General features: G+C 42.3%; 3 protein-coding genes across 3 annotated transcripts; 1 reads left to right on the top strand and 2 right to left on the bottom strand.

Annotated features, from left to right (window-relative positions):
• Positions 1 to 914: 914 nt before the first annotated feature.
• Positions 915 to 11,580, top strand: LOC119731376 (lactadherin-like). Its single transcript, XM_038204551.1, has 7 exons — positions 915 to 1,028; positions 2,247 to 2,256; positions 3,114 to 3,323; positions 3,914 to 4,126; positions 4,537 to 4,745; positions 4,879 to 4,991; positions 11,496 to 11,580. Exons 1-7 carry the CDS (start codon positions 915 to 917, stop codon positions 11,578 to 11,580), a joined length of 954 nt encoding a protein of 317 aa, XP_038060479.1.
• LOC119731151 lies at positions 10,612 to 13,715 on the bottom strand. Its single transcript, XM_038204196.1, has 2 exons — positions 10,981 to 13,715; positions 10,612 to 10,698 (listed from the first exon to the last, which is right to left on the bottom strand). Exon 1 carries the CDS (start codon positions 13,503 to 13,505, stop codon positions 12,057 to 12,059), a length of 1,449 nt encoding a protein of 482 aa, XP_038060124.1. The 5' UTR covers positions 13,506 to 13,715; the 3' UTR covers positions 10,612 to 10,698; positions 10,981 to 12,056.
• On the bottom strand, positions 13,647 to 17,833 carry LOC119731375. Its single transcript, XM_038204550.1, has 2 exons — positions 15,964 to 17,833; positions 13,647 to 15,928 (listed from the first exon to the last, which is right to left on the bottom strand). Exons 1-2 carry the CDS (start codon positions 17,102 to 17,104, stop codon positions 13,647 to 13,649), a joined length of 3,423 nt encoding a protein of 1,140 aa, XP_038060478.1. The 5' UTR covers positions 17,105 to 17,833.
• Positions 17,834 to 18,297: the final 464 nt, after the last annotated feature.

Below are 18,297 nucleotides of genomic sequence, written 5' to 3'. Positions count from 1 at the left end.
TGGGTGGGATGGGGGAGGGGGCAAATGTCTCTGCCCACCCTCGAAAAAAGATCAATCGGGAAAATGCTGGAAAATATAGGGAATTTGGGGGAAACTAATGTGCTTTGCCCCCCTCTAGAAAAAAATCCTTGCGACGCCCATGGTCAGATATCGATATCATGATTCGGTCAAGCCAGCGCGGATCTTTACTTGAGGTGTGCCGCGGCCTGCCTCAAGAGAGTATACACTGCAGATGCTTTACTTATTCCAAAACTACCAGAAAGTTTGAACTGAGCGATCACAAAATCGTTTTAACCAACGAAGATAGCTGGAAATACTATACAGGAAAAACGGTGAGACATTTTATTACGTTGCTGATGTTACAAGTTTCCATCACAAAAAGCATTCGTTGGTGGAAATAGCTTGTTCCCCACCAAGTAGCAAATCAAAAGCGACATCAAAGCACCCCCGCCAGCCAGGGCAATATACGTTGCAAACTGAGGCCGAATGATTGACACTAATCTTCAGCCAATCAGATTCTCCGCATAAACTTCGTGACCTTTTCCAGCGCACTGAATGTTCATGTCTGGAATTACAGGGTCAACTTTCTTAGCCTATAGAAAAGCGCTTTTTAGGACGGTACAGGGCGCCGCCTTTTGGGGGAGGGTAGGAGGTACATTCTACGGTTTTCGTGGTCAGAAAATATGTCAGTATATATTGTGAAGTGTTCGAAACTAATCCCACAAGGTCAAAACAAGAAAGTTCTCGGGGTACTGTCTCACCAAATACGCCAGTAAGACTACCGTGGTTATAACGAGGATGCAGGAACATAATGTAACCATTTGGTCTAATTAATTTGGTACTTCGCAAGAAAGTAGATGTGTTTGCATTTCGGTTCACTTTTCATATATTTTATTAATACTGTTATATTAAACATGTATTTTGCAGATTGCTCAGTAGAAGAACCGCTTGGAATGGAGGATAAACGCATCCCAGATGATCACATAACAGCCTCGTCTGTGTACCAAATAATCCCGGTCACGGACCTGGTAGGGTGGGGCCTAATCAGGCGCGGTTCTAGAGCATTTATTTTAAGAGGGCTATGGGTGGAACCTGAACATTTTGCAGGGAGGCGTGCTGAAATGTAGACCTAAAGCTCCCAGCCCCCCAGTACAAGCGCCTGGGCCTAATATTAAAGGGAGCTTTTGCTCATGGACGATGTGCTATTTTACAGTTTCACACTGAAAATGCTGTTTTTGTAATTGCAATTTGTCAAGAACTCCATACTTATTTATTTCTGAATGACACATTGGCTGGTAAAAACACGGCCCAACTTTCGTTATGGATTTAATAACGGATGTAAAAGTACTTGCAGTTCAAGAAAAGTCAATGTGGATGATTTTTGACACGTATTGGACAATAAGTTGTGCTCTACTCGTTAGTTGCGACGTTGTTGCCGACGGACTGGCAATTTGGGTATAAAACAAATGATTGTGAACACGACCAGACATAAGACAAGTAGAATAAGAAAACATGAACAACACAGGATTTCCGTCATGATCTTGTGCCGCATCGCGAGTGTCGCCCAGTGAATTTGCATGGTAGCCAATTTCGCTGCTGCTCGCATAATTTAAAAGAGATTTCCAGTCAAAAGACAGGTCATATTGTTGCTAGGAAAACGTTTCCATGGAGACTCCTTAAGTGTTTTAAAGAGATGTCGAAGGGGAATTGAAAGAGACAGTTTGAGTGGCATGAATGTCATTCCAATGAGTGTACGGTCGCCGCAGTGAAACTGCATGGTAGCCAATTTCGCTGCTGCTCGCGTAATTTATAAGAGATTTCCTGTCAAAAGACAGGTTATATTGTAATTAGGAAACGGTTTCCATGGAAACTCCTTAATTGTTTTTCAGAGATGTTGAAGGGGAATTGAAAGAGACAGTTTGTCATTTTAATGAGTGTTGCCTCAGTGAAGCTGCATGGTAGCCAATTTCACTGCTGTTCGCGTAATTTAAAAGAGATTTCTAGTCAAAAGACAGGTTATATTGGTATTTCCATGCAAACAGCTTAATTGTTTTCCAGAGAAGGGGAGCAACGGGGGATCATAGCAACAGTTTGAGCGGCATTAGTGTCAATTCAATGAGTGTCGCCGAGTGAAATTGGTAGCCATTTTCGCGTCAGCTCGCTTGTTGGAAGCAATGGCAGGACTTACAGAGGGCTTTTTATTTTGGGTGATTGTTGAGTGTGTTTCCCTCGCCCTGCTTTTAAAGGAAACTCAAGGTAAGGAAGAATATTTCAGTAGCTGACAAATATAGACAATAATATTATCACCATGAACAGCACCTTGTGTTATGCCAAATTCTCGCAGAAAGGAGAAATTTCTTTGTTTGTCCACGCACCATTGAAAAATACCTTTATATAGATTGAATGGATTCATTCTTGTTTTTACGAGTTACAAAATGGAATAAATTTATGGATTTTTATGGAAAAATGTCAGCTTTTTTTTAATTTATAGTAATACGTGCAAATATTGCTATTCATTCAGCCGGATATCCTTTCTTATTTTATTTTTTGTTACAATGAACGTACAAAGGGTTTACTCATGTCCATCCGACAAAAACAAAAATCACCATAAAATACTGTATAAGGTATATACTAGTTCAATTAAACTTTGGTAATTTTATGAAATTGACCGATTTAAGGGCTAGTAACTTATAGCAGACATCGTACTACTGGCATGTTTAATGTTTTGTGTCCACTGTTGCTACAAAAGCACGGAAAAAACCTTAACAGCTGAATTTGTCGTGCAAATAACTCATAGGTCACAGGGTATACCTGAATCGTGGGGGAAAAATCCATTCATCCAGTCAATAAATAGCTGGCTCGCGCCAACGGATGTTTGTAAAAAAAAAGAAGACGTTTTCGCACAGTGATGGTTCGGTCCGAACTACCGTTAGTACTAATACAAAATTGCTCTTTTCTTGAAAATGACACTTATTTCACCATCTTGCAATGATAAGGTTCATTAAAAATTAATGTTCATAATGCAGGAAATTCTGTCTTCCTCGGGGAGGAGGCTGAATTCTTGAAGACTGTGAAACAAATAAGATATTTTTCGACGTCCTTTCATTTCCAAGCAACGCCATGCACCATTACCCAGGAGCCTGACCCACAGACCGGCCGCTACCGCTGGTTGATTCAAGCCGTGGACCCGTGTGGGTGCACGGAGATCGGAATGGGTGGCTTCAGCACCTTCGTACCGTACAGACCCTACGAAGTGACGTACTATGACACCTTTCTGATCAGCAGTGATCCTGAGGAGATACAGCAATGGCTGAACTGCACTGGTGAGTACACTAGCGGACCCCTCCCCTTAATAAGAAATAATGAAGATGACTGATTGAGATCGATGCTGTTGTGTACTCATCCCTTTCCTTCCTGGTACTTGATGGGTAACATAAGCTGCCAATACACACCTCTTAAGTTGAGGACTGTGTTCACAGCGAATTCTTTCCACAATAATTTTTAATAATGCACTGAGTTAACCGAACTGGTCGAAAAGTGAACTGAGGAAAAAAGAATTGGAACGATACTAAATACTGTGGAGAAATTACAAATTATTAACAAACAAAATGATTGAATAAAAGAATTGAATGAAAAACTGCTCAAGGGGCAGAATTATCTGTGGAAAAAGGATGTAGTTGAAATAAGAAATACTTTAGTTACTATCTTGGTTTCCTTAATTTTTAGATATTAAAATAAATGTGAATGAGTATCACACTTTATGGTCTGGTAACTTGGCTGTACTGAGAAACTTTAATTTCGAATTTACACCAATATATTTCACATTTTGGTCCAGTGTAATTCGAAAAAAAAGTATTCTGGTTAGGCCAAATATATTGGGGAAACTTGTCTCTAGTTAACTTATAGGACCAAGGAAAATTGAGTGCGAGCGTACCGCTTGAGTGCAAACGCGGTTCCATCACAGTACAGTATTTGTGCATTTATTCCTCAGGCGACTCTTCTTGCTCTGTTGAGGGACCTCTTGGGATGGAAGATGGTCGCATCCCGGATGAACGCATCACAGCTTCGTCTTTTTGGGCAAACCGCGCTGACCACGCCCCAACGAGGGCCAGGCTTAATACTCAAGGTATTTTTTTTTTAGCTATACAGCTTTCCTGCCATTGAGTGAAATATTGAGTATAGATTGAAACCCGTGCTCTTTGGATGTGGTACTCTAAGAAATAAATGTTAACATGTCATCAATCCTTGGTATTCAACAAGTTTACAATGAGACTACAGACATTGAACAAATAACGCAGTCCAAGCTAAGTTATCAAGTTTATTTAATTCTTCTTTTGAATAAGGAGCAGACTGTTCAATTTGAGCTTGAAATAAGCGCAATTAACAAAGCTCTTCTTCTTTAGGAATCATTGCGTCAATGCTGTAAAAAATTGTCGTTGAAGAACATCATACTCAAATTTGTTTTCAAAAATATGAAAAATCACGGAGATACTTACTTAAACGTGGAAATTAAGCAAACGTTTTTACGTTCAACAGGATACGCTGCAGCATGGTGTAACGATGATAGCACTGATAATATCAGTCCATGGATACAGGTTGACTTCAATGGCACAGTCACCATTACTGGTTTGATCACCCAGGGGCGCGGAGATAACGACCAAAGGGTGACCGAGTACCAAGTGACGTACAGCAATGACCGTCAGTCCTGGGATCACGTGTCTGATGCTGACGGCACACCAATGAAGGTAGGGTTATTCAATACCGAAAAGGTCAAAAGTCGTACGCTACCTATTGTAACACCATTGTTACCAATGCTAATAAATTCAAACTCTAATCTTTAACAAATGCATGCTATTCTCATCTTCAATTTGTTTACAGTTCCCTGGTAACAATGACATGAACACCCTGGTAACCACGCGTTTCCCGTTTGCCTTGCGCACCAGATTCCTGCGCATTCACCCCATTGCATGGAACGAACATTGCAGCATGAGGTTTGAAGTGATTGGCTGCTATCAGTCAGACTATTTACAGTGTGGACTAATCTGATGCAACGTCGAATATAGCTCTACCGCGAAGAAATACATAAATGTGCTTGTAAATACTGGCTCTAAATAGCTGGAGTTACCCAGCCCTGAGTTTTATCATTGGGTTGTCTATTAGGGCTGGAGCGCATTTTTCTCAAAACTTGTAGTATTTGCAAAATTTGGAAAATGTTCAATTTTGTCCCCGTTACACACTAATTGCAACTGCAACTCACCCCAAACTTGCCTGGAATAACCATTACACAGGTCCTTGAAGTAAAAAACGATCCACGATGAAGATTCAGCCTACAATTGCAGTGAAAACAGGAGGAATAACCGCTAACTTGACAACCTTGCTGGATTGGCCAGGACCGCTATTGGTTTGTGCACAAAAAAATTGTGTACAATGAATGGCGGTCGATTAACAGGCACAGAGAGCGATCGCTGTCAACTACTCGTTTTGCCGGCTGCGCTGGCTGTTGGCGCATGACGTCACGCGGAAGCGTAACACCCGATGACTGTTTCATGCACTATTGGTTGCGGTTCCAGTACCAAAGCTGTGATGCGAGTGGTAAACCTTATACTAGTGCATGAAACAGTCATCGGGTGTTACGCTTCCGCGTGACGTCATGCGCCAACAGCCAGCGCAGCCGGCAAAACGAGTAGTTGACAGCGATCGCTCTCTGTGCCTGTTAATCGACCGCCATTCATTGTACACAATTTTTTTTGTGCACAAACCAATAGCGGTCCTGGCCAATCCAGCAAGGTTGTCAAGTTAGCGGTTATTCCTCCTGTTTTCACTGCAATTGTAGGCTGAATCTTCATCGTGGATCGTTTTTTACTTCAAGGACCTGTGTAATGGTTATTCCAGGCAAGTTTGGGGTGAGTTGCAGTTGCAATTAGTGTGTAACGGGGACAAAATTGAACATTTTCCAAATTTTTATTGCAAATACTACAAGTTTTGAGAAAAATGCGCTCCAGCCCTAATAGACAACCCAATGATAAAACTCAGGGCTGGGTAACTCCAGCTAGGCTCTAAAGTAGAATTGATTAACATGTTTTCATTGAGTGAATATTAATATGTTAAGGTTGTTGAATTTTTTTTTTATATACATGTAGGATGTTTGTAGAGACGACAAATAACTAAAGTGATAAGACTTGATATAGAAAACAAATCCCGGAAGTTCTTTAAAATAGCTATGAAAATGGGGACAATATAAGCCACTTTACTTTATCACATTGTGTATATGTAGAGGCATACTTTCGCGAACGAAATATGATCGAATAAAAGATAGATATACAGAGTGACCCCAAAAAACTGCAACCCTAAAACATTTGGCTTAAAAAAAAGGATCGGTAGATTTTGATGTTTGGGTATCAGAATAAACCTGAGAGCTTTTTTTTTCAAATACTTAAAAATCATGACAAATAGCACTTAAGGTTGCGGAGAAGATGCCAATTATTTAAAGTAGTAATTTTTCATCCTTCACACAAAAATTACCACAGCAAGAGAATTTCATTTTACCTTCCACTTTCCATTTTCCACCTGAACAGGTATCTCATCCTTTTTAGTTTTACTTTAAACCTTTTCAGCATCATGAATGACCAGTTTGTTGTCTCGTGTTTTTTTTTAACCACTAGCAAGGCTGCACTGGTTGACTGGCGAGATAAATGCACTGCTTCTAGCTCGTTGTATCGTATCACTGGTGTAAAATATTGTGCTCACTTCACTATTTGGAAACAAAATACAACTTTTTATTTAAAAAGATATGCCTGAATGTTTATGGAGAGTTCACTTAAAAGTGGTATTCTGATCAGATCTCGTTTTTACTTTGGAAATTTAATGTGAATCAATATTAGTGTTTTTGCCCTTCACCGAGGTTAATTGGCCTTTCTTTTGTTTGTAAACATTGACGCCATTTAATATGAACTGCCGCAAGCGCATAAGTTGAAGCCGGGGTTGGCATCTATTTTTCCATTGTTTTTCCAGAAAAAACGTCCTCATAACGCCTTTAATGTATACTCAAAGCAGCAGTGGCGTCACCAGACTTTTCAGTCTGGGGGGGCACAGGGGGGGGGGGGGCACCAGCATTTGATTGGGGGGGGGGGGCACTTAGGTGGATACGGATCGCCGTCCTGGGGGAGGGGTCTAAGGGGAGGGGGTGAAAATTTTCGCATACGGAGGATGGGCTAGATGCAAAATGGTGCCACATTTGATGCTAAATTCGATCTGAAGATATCTCCAGAAATTGCTATTTAACCAACTCAGATGATGGGAGTTGAATATAACAAAATATATATATATTTTTTTACCAACCCAAATCTCAGATGGGGGGGCACTCGGGGGGGCACTAGGTTTTCCAGGGGGGGGGGGGGGGGCACGTGCCCCCCCCCTGCCCCCCCCCCCCCCCCCCCCCCCCCCCCCCCCCCCCCCCCCCCCCCCCCCCCCCCCTTGGCGACGCCACTGCTCAAAAGGCATGTGTAGAAATTATGTTGCAGGTTTGTTGACGATGTTGTATTTCCAAGTATCAAATAATATTTTGGTTATCTGTATAAGTCTTCTTCATTTTGCAGTTTTGGACCTTCCATAGTTTTGCAACCCCTGGTTGGCAAAAGATGCAGTTTGCCAACCAAGCGTAGAAAGGCCATACAAGTGGCAATGAATAGGGCCCTCATGAGCTAGCCGAGCACAACTGGTACATGTAAAAAGATGAAAGCAACTTATAAACACAAGAATTGCTATAATGGTGACCAATAGGTAACTCGTACCAGCGAAGGTGCCTATAGGCCTATAATTGTGAACAACTTTACCTAGGAGGGCGGTATCTCCTTTATGTCTTTTGATCGTCCATTGTTCTCATGGTTAGTGACAGGTGTAACATAGGATAGTCGGTGAAAAAGGACACGAGGTTTGCTTGTCTACTTATATTTACTATAGTTATCACATAACAATTTTTCTATAATTTTAACAAGATACCCTGCAACCATGGTGTAGTGACATAATCTGATACTCGACAGGCAACGGATTCAGGTTGGCTTTAATCGCACAATTACCTTTACAGGTTTGCTCACCACAGAGCGTGCTGGTCACCCACAGTACCATTTTAACGAAATTTGTCATATCACCACAGTTTGAGGATCGTACGTGTTATTGTCTGCATTTGAACTCGCAAAAGGCTATCTTGTTTTCACGGACAAAAATCATTCAAAGTAAGATTTAAAGGGCTCATGCAATGTCATTTTGTTTTAATGCAATCCTTGAAATGCACCTTTTTTGTCCCATATAACCTTATTTTCAATTTTCGTTTTGCCATTTTAAGGGTATTTTGTGCCTTCTTGGTATTAATGCTAATGACAATTTCCATATTCATTAGCAAAAGTGTGATGTCAAATCAGGCAATACATCTCTATGTTTCAGCTATTTCAGCACAAAAAAGTTTACAGAATGCTGGATATCTTGCTGTTGTAAATGTTATTTTCTGCGGTGATCATGGCAGTAATTTTAGTGATATTGTTTGGTTCACATTTGAACAAAAAACCTAAACTGAATAGTGTCTTTCTGAAATGACATCACAGCAATATCTACGGAGCTCTGCAAGTGCCATCCGACTTCATCAGATACTGACTTATTTTATCTCAGGATGACGACATAATACAGGCAAGAAGACGACATCCTGAGATGATTTATTAGGGGATGGCGACATCCTGAAAGTAGGATGACGACATCTAGAGATAATTTATTATTGGACGACGACATCCTGAAAATAGGATGACGACATCCTGAGATAAATTATTAGGGGATGACGACATCCTAAAATGAGGAAGACGACATCCTGAGATAGTTTATCAGGGGATGACGACATCCTGAAAATAGGATGACGCCATCCTGATATAATTTATTATGGCATGACGACATCCTGAAAGTAGGATGACGACATCCTGAGATAATTTGTTATGGGATGACGACATTCTGAAAGTAGGATGACGACATCCTGAGATAATTTGTTATGGGATGACGACATTCTGAAAGTAGGATGACGACATCCTGAGATAATTTGTTATGGGATGACGCTAAACTGGAAGCAGGATGACGACATCACGACATAATTTATCACGAGGTGCATTGAAGCCATCTTGAAAACGCACAGGTGGACATGCGGCTTGTATAACATTTATCATATCGCTGTATATTCATGGTATTTATTTGATGATGAGAGGTCATGTGCGCTTCCAAGATGGATTCAATGCACCTCGTGATATCTCAGGATGTCCTCATCCTACTTTCAGGATGTCGTCACATCCTAATAAATTATCTCGGGATGTCGTCATCCTATTTTCAGGATGTCGTCATCCTATTTTCAGGATGTCGTCATCCCCTAATAAACTATCTCAGGATGTCATCGTGCCAGAAGAGATTGTCTTAAGATGTCGTCATCCTATTTTCAGGATGTCGTCATGCCATATTAAATTATGACGAGATGTCGTCATCCTACTTTGAGGATGTCGTCATCCCCTAACAAATTATCTCAGGATGTCGTCATCTTGCCTGTATTTTGTCGTAATCCTGAGATAAAATAAGTCAGTATATGAACAAGTCAGATGCCACTTCCAGAGCTCCGTAAATATCACCCCCAAATGTCCGGAAAAGCATGGCACATTCTTAAATGTTTAAAGAAGTGCACCTCTGAATTAAATTAACCAACAAGATGCATGGTTCTCGAACCATGCGTCTCGCCTGCTTTTACGATTATCTTTATAAAGTGACTTATCAGTATGAAGGTTGCAATGAGTTTGGTTCCAGCCTATTTTACAACTTGACCTCAGATGACATTTGACCTTGGTATGTGACCTTTGACATCATTATCATATGAAGGTTGGCATGTTGCATAAACTACCCAAGTTTGGTTCCTCTTGGTCTTCAATTTGTCATCAATGAGACCCATTTTACATATTCAGCCTATTTTACAACTTGACCTCAGTTGACCTTTGACCTTGGTATGTGACCTTTGACATCATTATCATATGCAGGTTTCCATGTTGCATCTATGATTCCAGTATGGTTTCAGTTGGACTTCAACTGTGGAAATAAGGCCAATGTTACGAAACTTTAACCAAAATACCACAGATATACACACAAATTCATACTACATACATACAAACATACATACTACATTTATACGGAAAGACAAAGTGATTGCATAGTCTCTTTCAAAGTTCAGGCGAAACAAAAAGGGATGTCAAATAGTTTTCACATATTTAAGAGGAGTGGAAAGTGACAAAAATGTGTTCCTAAGAAAAAACTAATCTCATGGACCCTTTGATAAGCTTTTTTTGTGTGGTGTGGAAGATCTGAAATGGGAATGTTATTAACAATGAAAAGAAAATGCAAACAAAAATAAGTTATTCGGGGAAGTGTCGTTTCTGTAAAGAACCAATTTAGTTTTATGAAATACGGACTTATTGGTGATATTGCGCATGCTTATGCATAGATAATTAGGAGAGGGACCGGTCACGTGAGAGGGTTTTGTAAAAGATGGCACTTAAAAGTTCCAGTGAACTTGACTTAATGACGAATGACTAGTACACAATCATGTATCAGCAACAGTATACTCGCATCTTTAATCACGTAGACACGAAACATGAAGCATGAAGCACGTAACACGTAACACGGTTTAATCTACATAAACAAAACAAAGAATAACAAATACAAATCAGGATTGATACACAAAAACAATATTACAAATGTCCAGTTAGTGGTAAATTAGCTGTAGACATGTGCGAATCCCATGTAATGTTGTATATTAAAGTCTATATGCACTTATTTTTACATGACACTTTTACACAAAGTTTCCCCAATAAATTAACCCAGAAATATTACTTTTATCCCACAAATATCTAGATGGCCATGTTCTATATATGTCTTACAATCATATAAGGATTTAGAAATTATTAAACTAACGACTTTGGGCTGTCCAAAACAACAAATTGCGTGACGAAAAGTGACGTTGACATGAAAAGTTTGACGTTATCTAAACGTTTTAACCCAACTGACTTGTTTCAGGGTGGTGTGCAATAGCGCCCTCTCTTGACGAAGAATACAGATACACAAAAAGTTAACCTAATTAGCATATTACACAAACGAAACATTCTGACCCAACATCCCGACCCCTTAAATGTCACAACCAACCCCAAAATGGCATTTACCTAAATCATACAAAAAATAAGGGAGAATGTGAGTGCCCCTTTAAGTTGACTTCCACTGGTGGTTTAGGGTTTTCAATTATACATCATAACACAAGTTATACACACACAAAAGAAAAGCTTCTGGATCTAATCATATGAATCATCAGCTATTTGTACTACACACTCTAACCTTTGGAACTACATGTACTGGAAAACACAATATAAAACAAACAAAAACACTTGTAGAGGCCAACAACCAATTTATGTTTCAGATCTTTCTACTGTTTCCAGAAGACAAAGTTTCTGGACTGGTCTCATCAAGGTAGATGACATTGTCTTCACCTTGGCTGATCTGACTAGCTGGTCCCCTCCCTGATGTGTTTCAACAACTCGTCCTAGAAGCCATTTACTTCTTGGCAAGTCACTATCAACGACAAGCACCAAGTCTCCAACCTGGATATTCCTCTTTGGCTCAAACCATTTCTGTCTTTCTTGCAGCATAGGAAGGTACTCCCGAATCCATCTTCTCCAAAAAAGATAGGCCAATTATTGTACCTGCCTCCATCTCCTCTTTCCATACATATCTTTTTTGTCGAATACCCCAGGTGGCAGGACATGCCCTGCACGAAGCAGAAGTAAGTGATTGGGAGTTAGCGGCTCTAGGTCATTCACATCATCTGACACTGTAGTTATCGGCCTTCCAATGATAGACTCAACCAGACACATAAGTGTAGACAAACTCTCGTCGTACATGGTTTGCTCTTTCATGAGAGAATTCATCAGCTTTCGCGTGGTCCTAATCTGCCTTTTCCAGACTCCGCCCATATGCGATGCCGTAGGGGGATTAAATTTTCACTTCACCCCTTTCTGAAGGAGGAACTCATTGACCTTCTGCTGATCTAGGGACTGTGTAGCTTCTCTAAGCTCTCTCTCGGCGCCCACAAAGTTGGACCAGTTATCGGACCTGATCTCTTCCGGCTCTCCACGTCGACACATGAACCGTTGTAACGTGTTGATGAAAGAATCCGCTTCCATGGTATGTAGGACTTCAATATGAACGGCTCGAACAACTAGACAGGTAAAGATACACCCATAGCGTTTGACCAAGCTTCGACCTGGTTTAACCATGAACGGACCAAAACAATCCACTCCAACAAAACTGAATGGTGGCTTGTTTGGCGTGACCCTGTCAGATGGCAGATCTGCCATCTTTTGCTCGACTGGTGTGGCTGATTGACGTCTACACCCAAAACAATCACGCAAAATACTGCGGACTGTAGACCTGGCCTTGATCAACCAATATCTTTGACGCAATAGGGAAAGTACGTGCTCTCTTCCAGAGTGTCCCGATTCTTGATGGAATTGTCTGACAATCAGAGTGACTACATGGTGATCTTTAGGCAACACGGCCGGACGTTTCACTCCCTCGTCTACTGGAGCGTTCTTCAGACGACCACCAATCCTTATGATACCATCAGCGGACAACACTGGGTCAAGCTTGTATAAAGGACTTGTCTTCTTGATGTAGTCCTTTGACCTTCTGGAGTCTACCTTGTCCTTCTGGAGGAACTTCAACTCTTCACAAAAGGACTCTCTCTGGATATACAAAATGATAGCATCCTCTGCTCTCGTCATCTCATCTACGGCCAGTAGCTTCTGCATGTCTACTGTCGGTTGCTTCCTTGCCTTGGCTCGCAAGTAGTTTTTTACCTGCAGCAACCACGCCACATTCTTCTTCAATCTATGCCATGAGGAATGCCTCTTCAACAACCTGTCTACCACATCGACCTGTTCCATCTTGTTTACAGCACATACAGTAACCACCTCCTTGTCTGGCTTTATCTCTGGATCTTCATCTGGTAGATCTCTCAGGCTTGGCGATTTTGGCCATTCACTATCTTCCAGGCAAAGGAAGTCGGGTCCATAGAGCCATCGCTTGTTAGTAAGCAGCTCCTCAGCTGTTTGTCCTCTTGAAACATCATCGGCTGGATTAAGCCTAGACACAACATGATGCCATTGACTGGGTGATGACCCGCTATGGATAACTGCAACTCTATTTGCCACGAATGTGAGAAACCGTCGCTCCTCATTCTTCACATACTGCAGTACTATGGTGCTGTCTGTCCAAAATACTGAATCCTCTAATGACACATCTAACTCTCTACGAACCATCGCATCAAGTTTGATGGAGAGTGTGGCACCCATCAATTCCAACCTTGGTATAGTCATCTTTTTCAGGGGGGCTAGATGAGACTTGGCCAAAAGAAGGCAAGACCGCTTGTCGCCTTCCGAGTTTGTCATATGCAAATAAGTTGTCGCTCCGTAAGCTACTTCTGATGCATCCGAGAAATGGTGCAGTTGGTATTTGACTACCTCTCCAAAACCATAGGGCTTGATACTCCTATTCACCCTAAACTGTTCTATCTCGGGTAGTTCTTGTTTCTACTGTTGCCAACTGTTGAGGTGCTCTGATGGAAGTGACTCATCCCAGCCCAGCTTTCTTCGGCATAGATCCTGTATGAAAACCTTGGCCCTCAGAGTGAACGGACTCACAAACCCATGTGGATCATAGATAGAACTGCAGACACTAAGTATTCCTCTTCTTGTCAATGGCTTGTCGCTGGGACTGATTTTATAGCCAAAACAGTCCAGTTCAACATCCCACTGCATTCCGAGAGCGCTCTCGGTCGGTAATGCCTCGTAGTTCAGATCGAGCTCCTTGACATCCTTCACTCTCTCTTCGATGGGGATGGACGCAAGAACTTGTGGGTTGCTGCTTACCCACTTTGTCAACCTAAAACCTCCTCTAGCAAGAAGACTACGGAGTTCCTGTGCCAGCTGAATTCCTTTCTCTTCACTGGCGACAGATTTCAAACAGTCATCTACATAAAAATTACGCATGACTGTGTCAACTGTGTCAGGTTGGAAGTCTGCTCGATTATCTTCAGCGGTACGTTGCAGAGCGAAGGTGCAACAGCTTGGACTCCATGTACCACCGAAGGGGTGTACAGTCATCCTATACACACTCGGCTGTCGAGAGCTGTCACCATCAGACCACCACAGATATCTCAAGACATCTCGCTCTTCATGAGTGACTTTGACCTGATGGAACATGGCTTGGACATCAGCCATAAGTGCCACTGTCTCTTGCCGAAACCTCAAGAGTACCCCCAACAGCTTGTTGGTCAAATCTGGTCCACTTAGCACCTCGTCGTTGAGTGATGTTCCAACATGCTTAGACGCACAGTCGAATACTATGCAAACCTTGTCAGGCTTCTTCGGATGGTACACCAGGTGATGTGGGAGATACCACACGGTGCTGTTTGAGGGATGAACTTCCTCTTCTGGAACACTTTCTCCATAACCGTTGTTGATGAGATCCTGCATGCCTTCAGTGTACTTAGCGTGCAGTAGTGTGTCTCTCTGTAGCCGCTTGCCCAACGAAAAAAGACGTCGTTCCGCAACAGTGCGATTATCAACCAAGTGCGGAGGATAATTCTTAAATGGGATAGCCAACTCGTAGTGCCCATCTGTGAGACGAACACTTTCTTCCCATATCGCAATAGCCTGCTTGTCCTTCACCGACATCCCCTTGGTGTCATCATGAATGGAATCAGTCGTGTCCAACTTCCAGAACATCTTAAGTTGTCTCTCTAAACTGTCGTCGGCGGCAATGAAGTTGGATGTGGCTGTGTGCTTGTTCGCCATTCCCAGTGGTCCATTCAGCGACCATCCGAGCTCTGTTCTTGTCGCATATGGGGCATTCCTCTCACCCTTCTTGACTTCTAATGGCATCAGTGCTTCTGGAACATCTTGCCCAATCAAAAGCTGTACTCGACCTTTGTCAACCTGTGGCAGCTTGAGACCTTGCAAGTGAGGCCATTTTTCAATGTCCTCTTGCTTGGCCAGGTTGGCATCATGGATAGGGAGCTCACGTCTTGTATACACCAACGGAAGTTCAACTGGTTGTTTGCAGTCGATACCGCTAACTGTCAAACTGATGACAGTTGTCGCTGTTTGCACGTTTGCCCCTGCCAACGTTGTGAGAGACAATTGCTGCTGTTGACCGCAGAGTTTCAGTCGCTTCGCCAACTCTTCTGTGCAGAAGGTGCTCGTGGACCCACTGTCCAAGAGCGCATATGTGTCGATGCAAACACCACTACCCTTGGCCTTGACCTTGACTGGAACAATGGGCAACGCAACTCCCATCACGCCGACCCCTGTGACATTACAGCTCGTGTCAACCTCTGTGTCGGTGAAACCACTTTGCACTGATGCCGCTGGTTCTGCTGGTGCCGTCGTGACCTCAGTTCTTGGGGTAAACTGACCTACGGGGATGGTTTTAATCCGGTGCAAGAATTTAGTATGCTTTTTTCCACACCCTGCAACAGAGCAAACTCGGTTTAAGGTACATGAATTTGACATATGCCCAGGTCTCAAACAGTTATAGCACAGTTTTGTTGCCCTAGCAAATTCAAATCTGTCTTCTGGTTTCTTACTCTTAAACTCTGTACACCCAAACAAGGTGTGACTACCGTTACACAATACACATGTCATGTTACCAGGTTTGGCATTTGTCATCATGGTGTAACTACCTTTGCTATAACGACTTACAGAGGACTTCGGAACATTCTTGTTTGTTACAACATATCTGTCCTTTGGCTTACTCAATGCACCATATACAGGATCGTTAGCTTCTTCAGCTGCGTCTTCTACAAATTCTACTAAATCCCCTATTTGGGGTGACCTGTCGTTTTCTTTCTAATTACCCTAACCTGCTTGATCCATCGGTTACGGAGGTAACTTGGCAGTTTCTCAATCAAAGTAACCAACACTGTCTGAGTATTTACTTCCTGAATGTAACCCATGGCATTAAGGGTCTCCCTACAGGTTTTCAGATCATCTGCATACTCTCTTAGTGCTTTCTTGTCATGTGGGCTAATACTACTACCCTCAGTTAGCTTGTTCACCCAAGCTTCAGCAATCGTGTAATTGTTACCAAACCTTTCCTTAAGCAAGGCCTTAGCCCTCTTATACCCTTCAAGTGGCTGCATCACAGAACAACACTGTATCACTTTCTTTGCCTTACCAGTACAGTACTGTAACAACCGAATCAACTTAGCACTGTCCTCCAAATTGGAGTTGTCCACACTGTTCTCAAAGGATCTTATGAATGCCCAATACTGCAAGGGATCTCCATCGTATGTCAAAAGTTCTGCTTTCGGCAGCTGTATCACCTCAAGCAGCCGTTGTTGCTGCTTTTGACCCTGCTGCACCAGCTCAAGAACCGTTGTTTCACTGTTCTTGTGCGCGCTGTCAGGTTCTGCTGTCTTGACTGGATCCACTGTCTTGTCCGGTTCTGATGTCTTGTTTGGATCCACTGTCGTCTCAGCCTCTGGCTTCGTATCTGGTTCCTTCATTCCGTCGAACTCCAACTTCGTGGTTTGACATGCTGGAGATGTATCCACTACTTCAGGTGTACTCTGTGGGGGTGTCGCAATCTGCACTTCACTGTTGTTTGATGCGTGTACTGAGAAGGTATCGCAATGTTCATTGCTGTCGTTAAGTGCATACACAGCCTCCTCCGCTTCTGCCATAGCCAACTTTGTTTGCAGGGCCAAGTGTCTCTTTCTTTGATGAAGCTTTAACTCTTCGTCTTCAAGGGCTTGCAGCTGATGCAACATGGCCGCTTCTGCTTCTAAAGCAACCTTTCTGGCAGCTGCTTTCACTCTGGCACCGGTCACTGATGTTGATGTCCTGCTGACCTTTGACCTGCATTGACTCACAGAATCTTGTGGACGAATGAGGTCATCATGTCCACCGGTGTCTGATGTGGCCCCATGCTCCGATGCTGAACGGCTTTCACCGTGACGTGACGTTCCTGTCTCAGTAGTACTCATGACAATGTCCAAATCTTATAAAGCCCAGTCATTAAACTCATGTAAAGGATGGCACTTAAAAGTTCCAGTGAACTTGACTTAATGACGAATGACTAGTACACAATCATGTATCAGCAACAGTATACTCGCATCTTTAATCACGTAGACACGAAACATGAAGCATGAAGCACGTAACACGTAACACGGTTTAATCTACATAAACAAAACAAAGAATAACAAATACAAATCAGGATTGATACACAAAAACAATATTACAAATGTCCAGTTAGTGGTAAATTAGCTGTAGACATGTGCGAATCCCATGTAATGTTGTATATTAAAGTCTATATGCACACATTTTTACATGACACTTTTACACAAAGTTTCCCCAATAAATTAACCCAGAAATATTACTTTTATCCCACAAATATCTAGATGGCCATGTTCTATATATGTCTTACAATCATATAAAAGGATTTAGAAATTATTAAACTTACGACTTTGGGCTGTCCAAAACAACAAATTGCGTGACGAAAAGTGACGTTGACATGAAAAGTTTGACGTTATCTAAACGTTTTAACCCAACTGACTTGTTTTAGGGTGGTGTGCAATAGCGCCCTCTCTTGACGAAGAATACAGATACACAACAAGTTAACCTAATTAGCATATTACACAAACGAAACATTCTGACCCAACAGGTTTAACCAATAAAAGGGAAAAAGAGTCCGATTTTCATACGAGCCTGATTTTCATATGACACCGGCATTAAGGGTGCGGCACGTGCCCGGGTAGCCGCGTGGCCTTGACTAAAGGCTCCCCCATCTGCTACTGTTGAGCAGAAAATCAGATCGAACGTTTTCGAAGTTTCCATTCTATGCTTTCACGTAGCTGAAAAAAGTCGATTGTTTTTTAGGCAGCCGAAAAGTGGCCATCATCTGTTTATGATTGCTGCTTCTCTACTCCAGAACTTGAGGGACTGGGAACGAGTCTGCTTGATAAAACTTGAAGCGAGCGCCTATTTTTTTTTTTTTAAACGTGGCATGCAGCTGCATGCAGTTTACGTACACGTGCGTTCGTTTAGCTCACCCGGTTTGACACCGGGTCAGCACCCCTGCCGTTCGATTAGCTCTGACCAAAGATCCTATAGCGCCGTCTGACGTACCAGCCACAGACCCGGGTCAGCCACAGACCCTGCCCGTGGAGCAGAGTCTCAC

This window comes from Patiria miniata, unplaced genomic scaffold (assembly GCF_015706575.1).
Source record: "Patiria miniata isolate m_02_andy unplaced genomic scaffold, ASM1570657v1 HiC_scaffold_23, whole genome shotgun sequence".
Classification (NCBI taxonomy): domain Eukaryota; kingdom Metazoa; phylum Echinodermata; class Asteroidea; order Valvatida; family Asterinidae; genus Patiria; species Patiria miniata.
Note: the sequence above shows the minus strand (reverse complement) of the source record. Positions and strands in the feature narration are given on the sequence as shown.

Excerpts from the sequence above, each read along its gene's own strand:
- LOC119731375 (XM_038204550.1), bottom strand. The coding sequence starts at position 17,104 with ATGAGTACTACTGAGACAGGAACGTCACGTCACGGTGAAAGCCGTTCA. Across the intron at positions 15,929-15,963 it reads GCAGGTTAGGGTAATTAGAA|TAGAATTTGTAGAAGACGCA; the intron begins AGAAAACGACAG and ends TAGGGGATTTAG.
- LOC119731151 (XM_038204196.1), bottom strand. The coding sequence starts at position 13,505 with ATGACAAACTCGGAAGGCGACAAGCGGTCTTGCCTTCTTTTGGCCAAG.
- LOC119731376 (XM_038204551.1), top strand. The coding sequence starts at position 915 with ATGTATTTTGCAGATTGCTCAGTAGAAGAACCGCTTGGAATGGAGGAT. Across the intron at positions 4,127-4,536 it reads GGCCAGGCTTAATACTCAAG|GATACGCTGCAGCATGGTGT; the intron begins GTATTTTTTTTT and ends TACGTTCAACAG. Across the intron at positions 4,992-11,495 it reads AACGAACATTGCAGCATGAG|AAGACAAAGTTTCTGGACTG; the intron begins GTTTGAAGTGAT and ends TACTGTTTCCAG.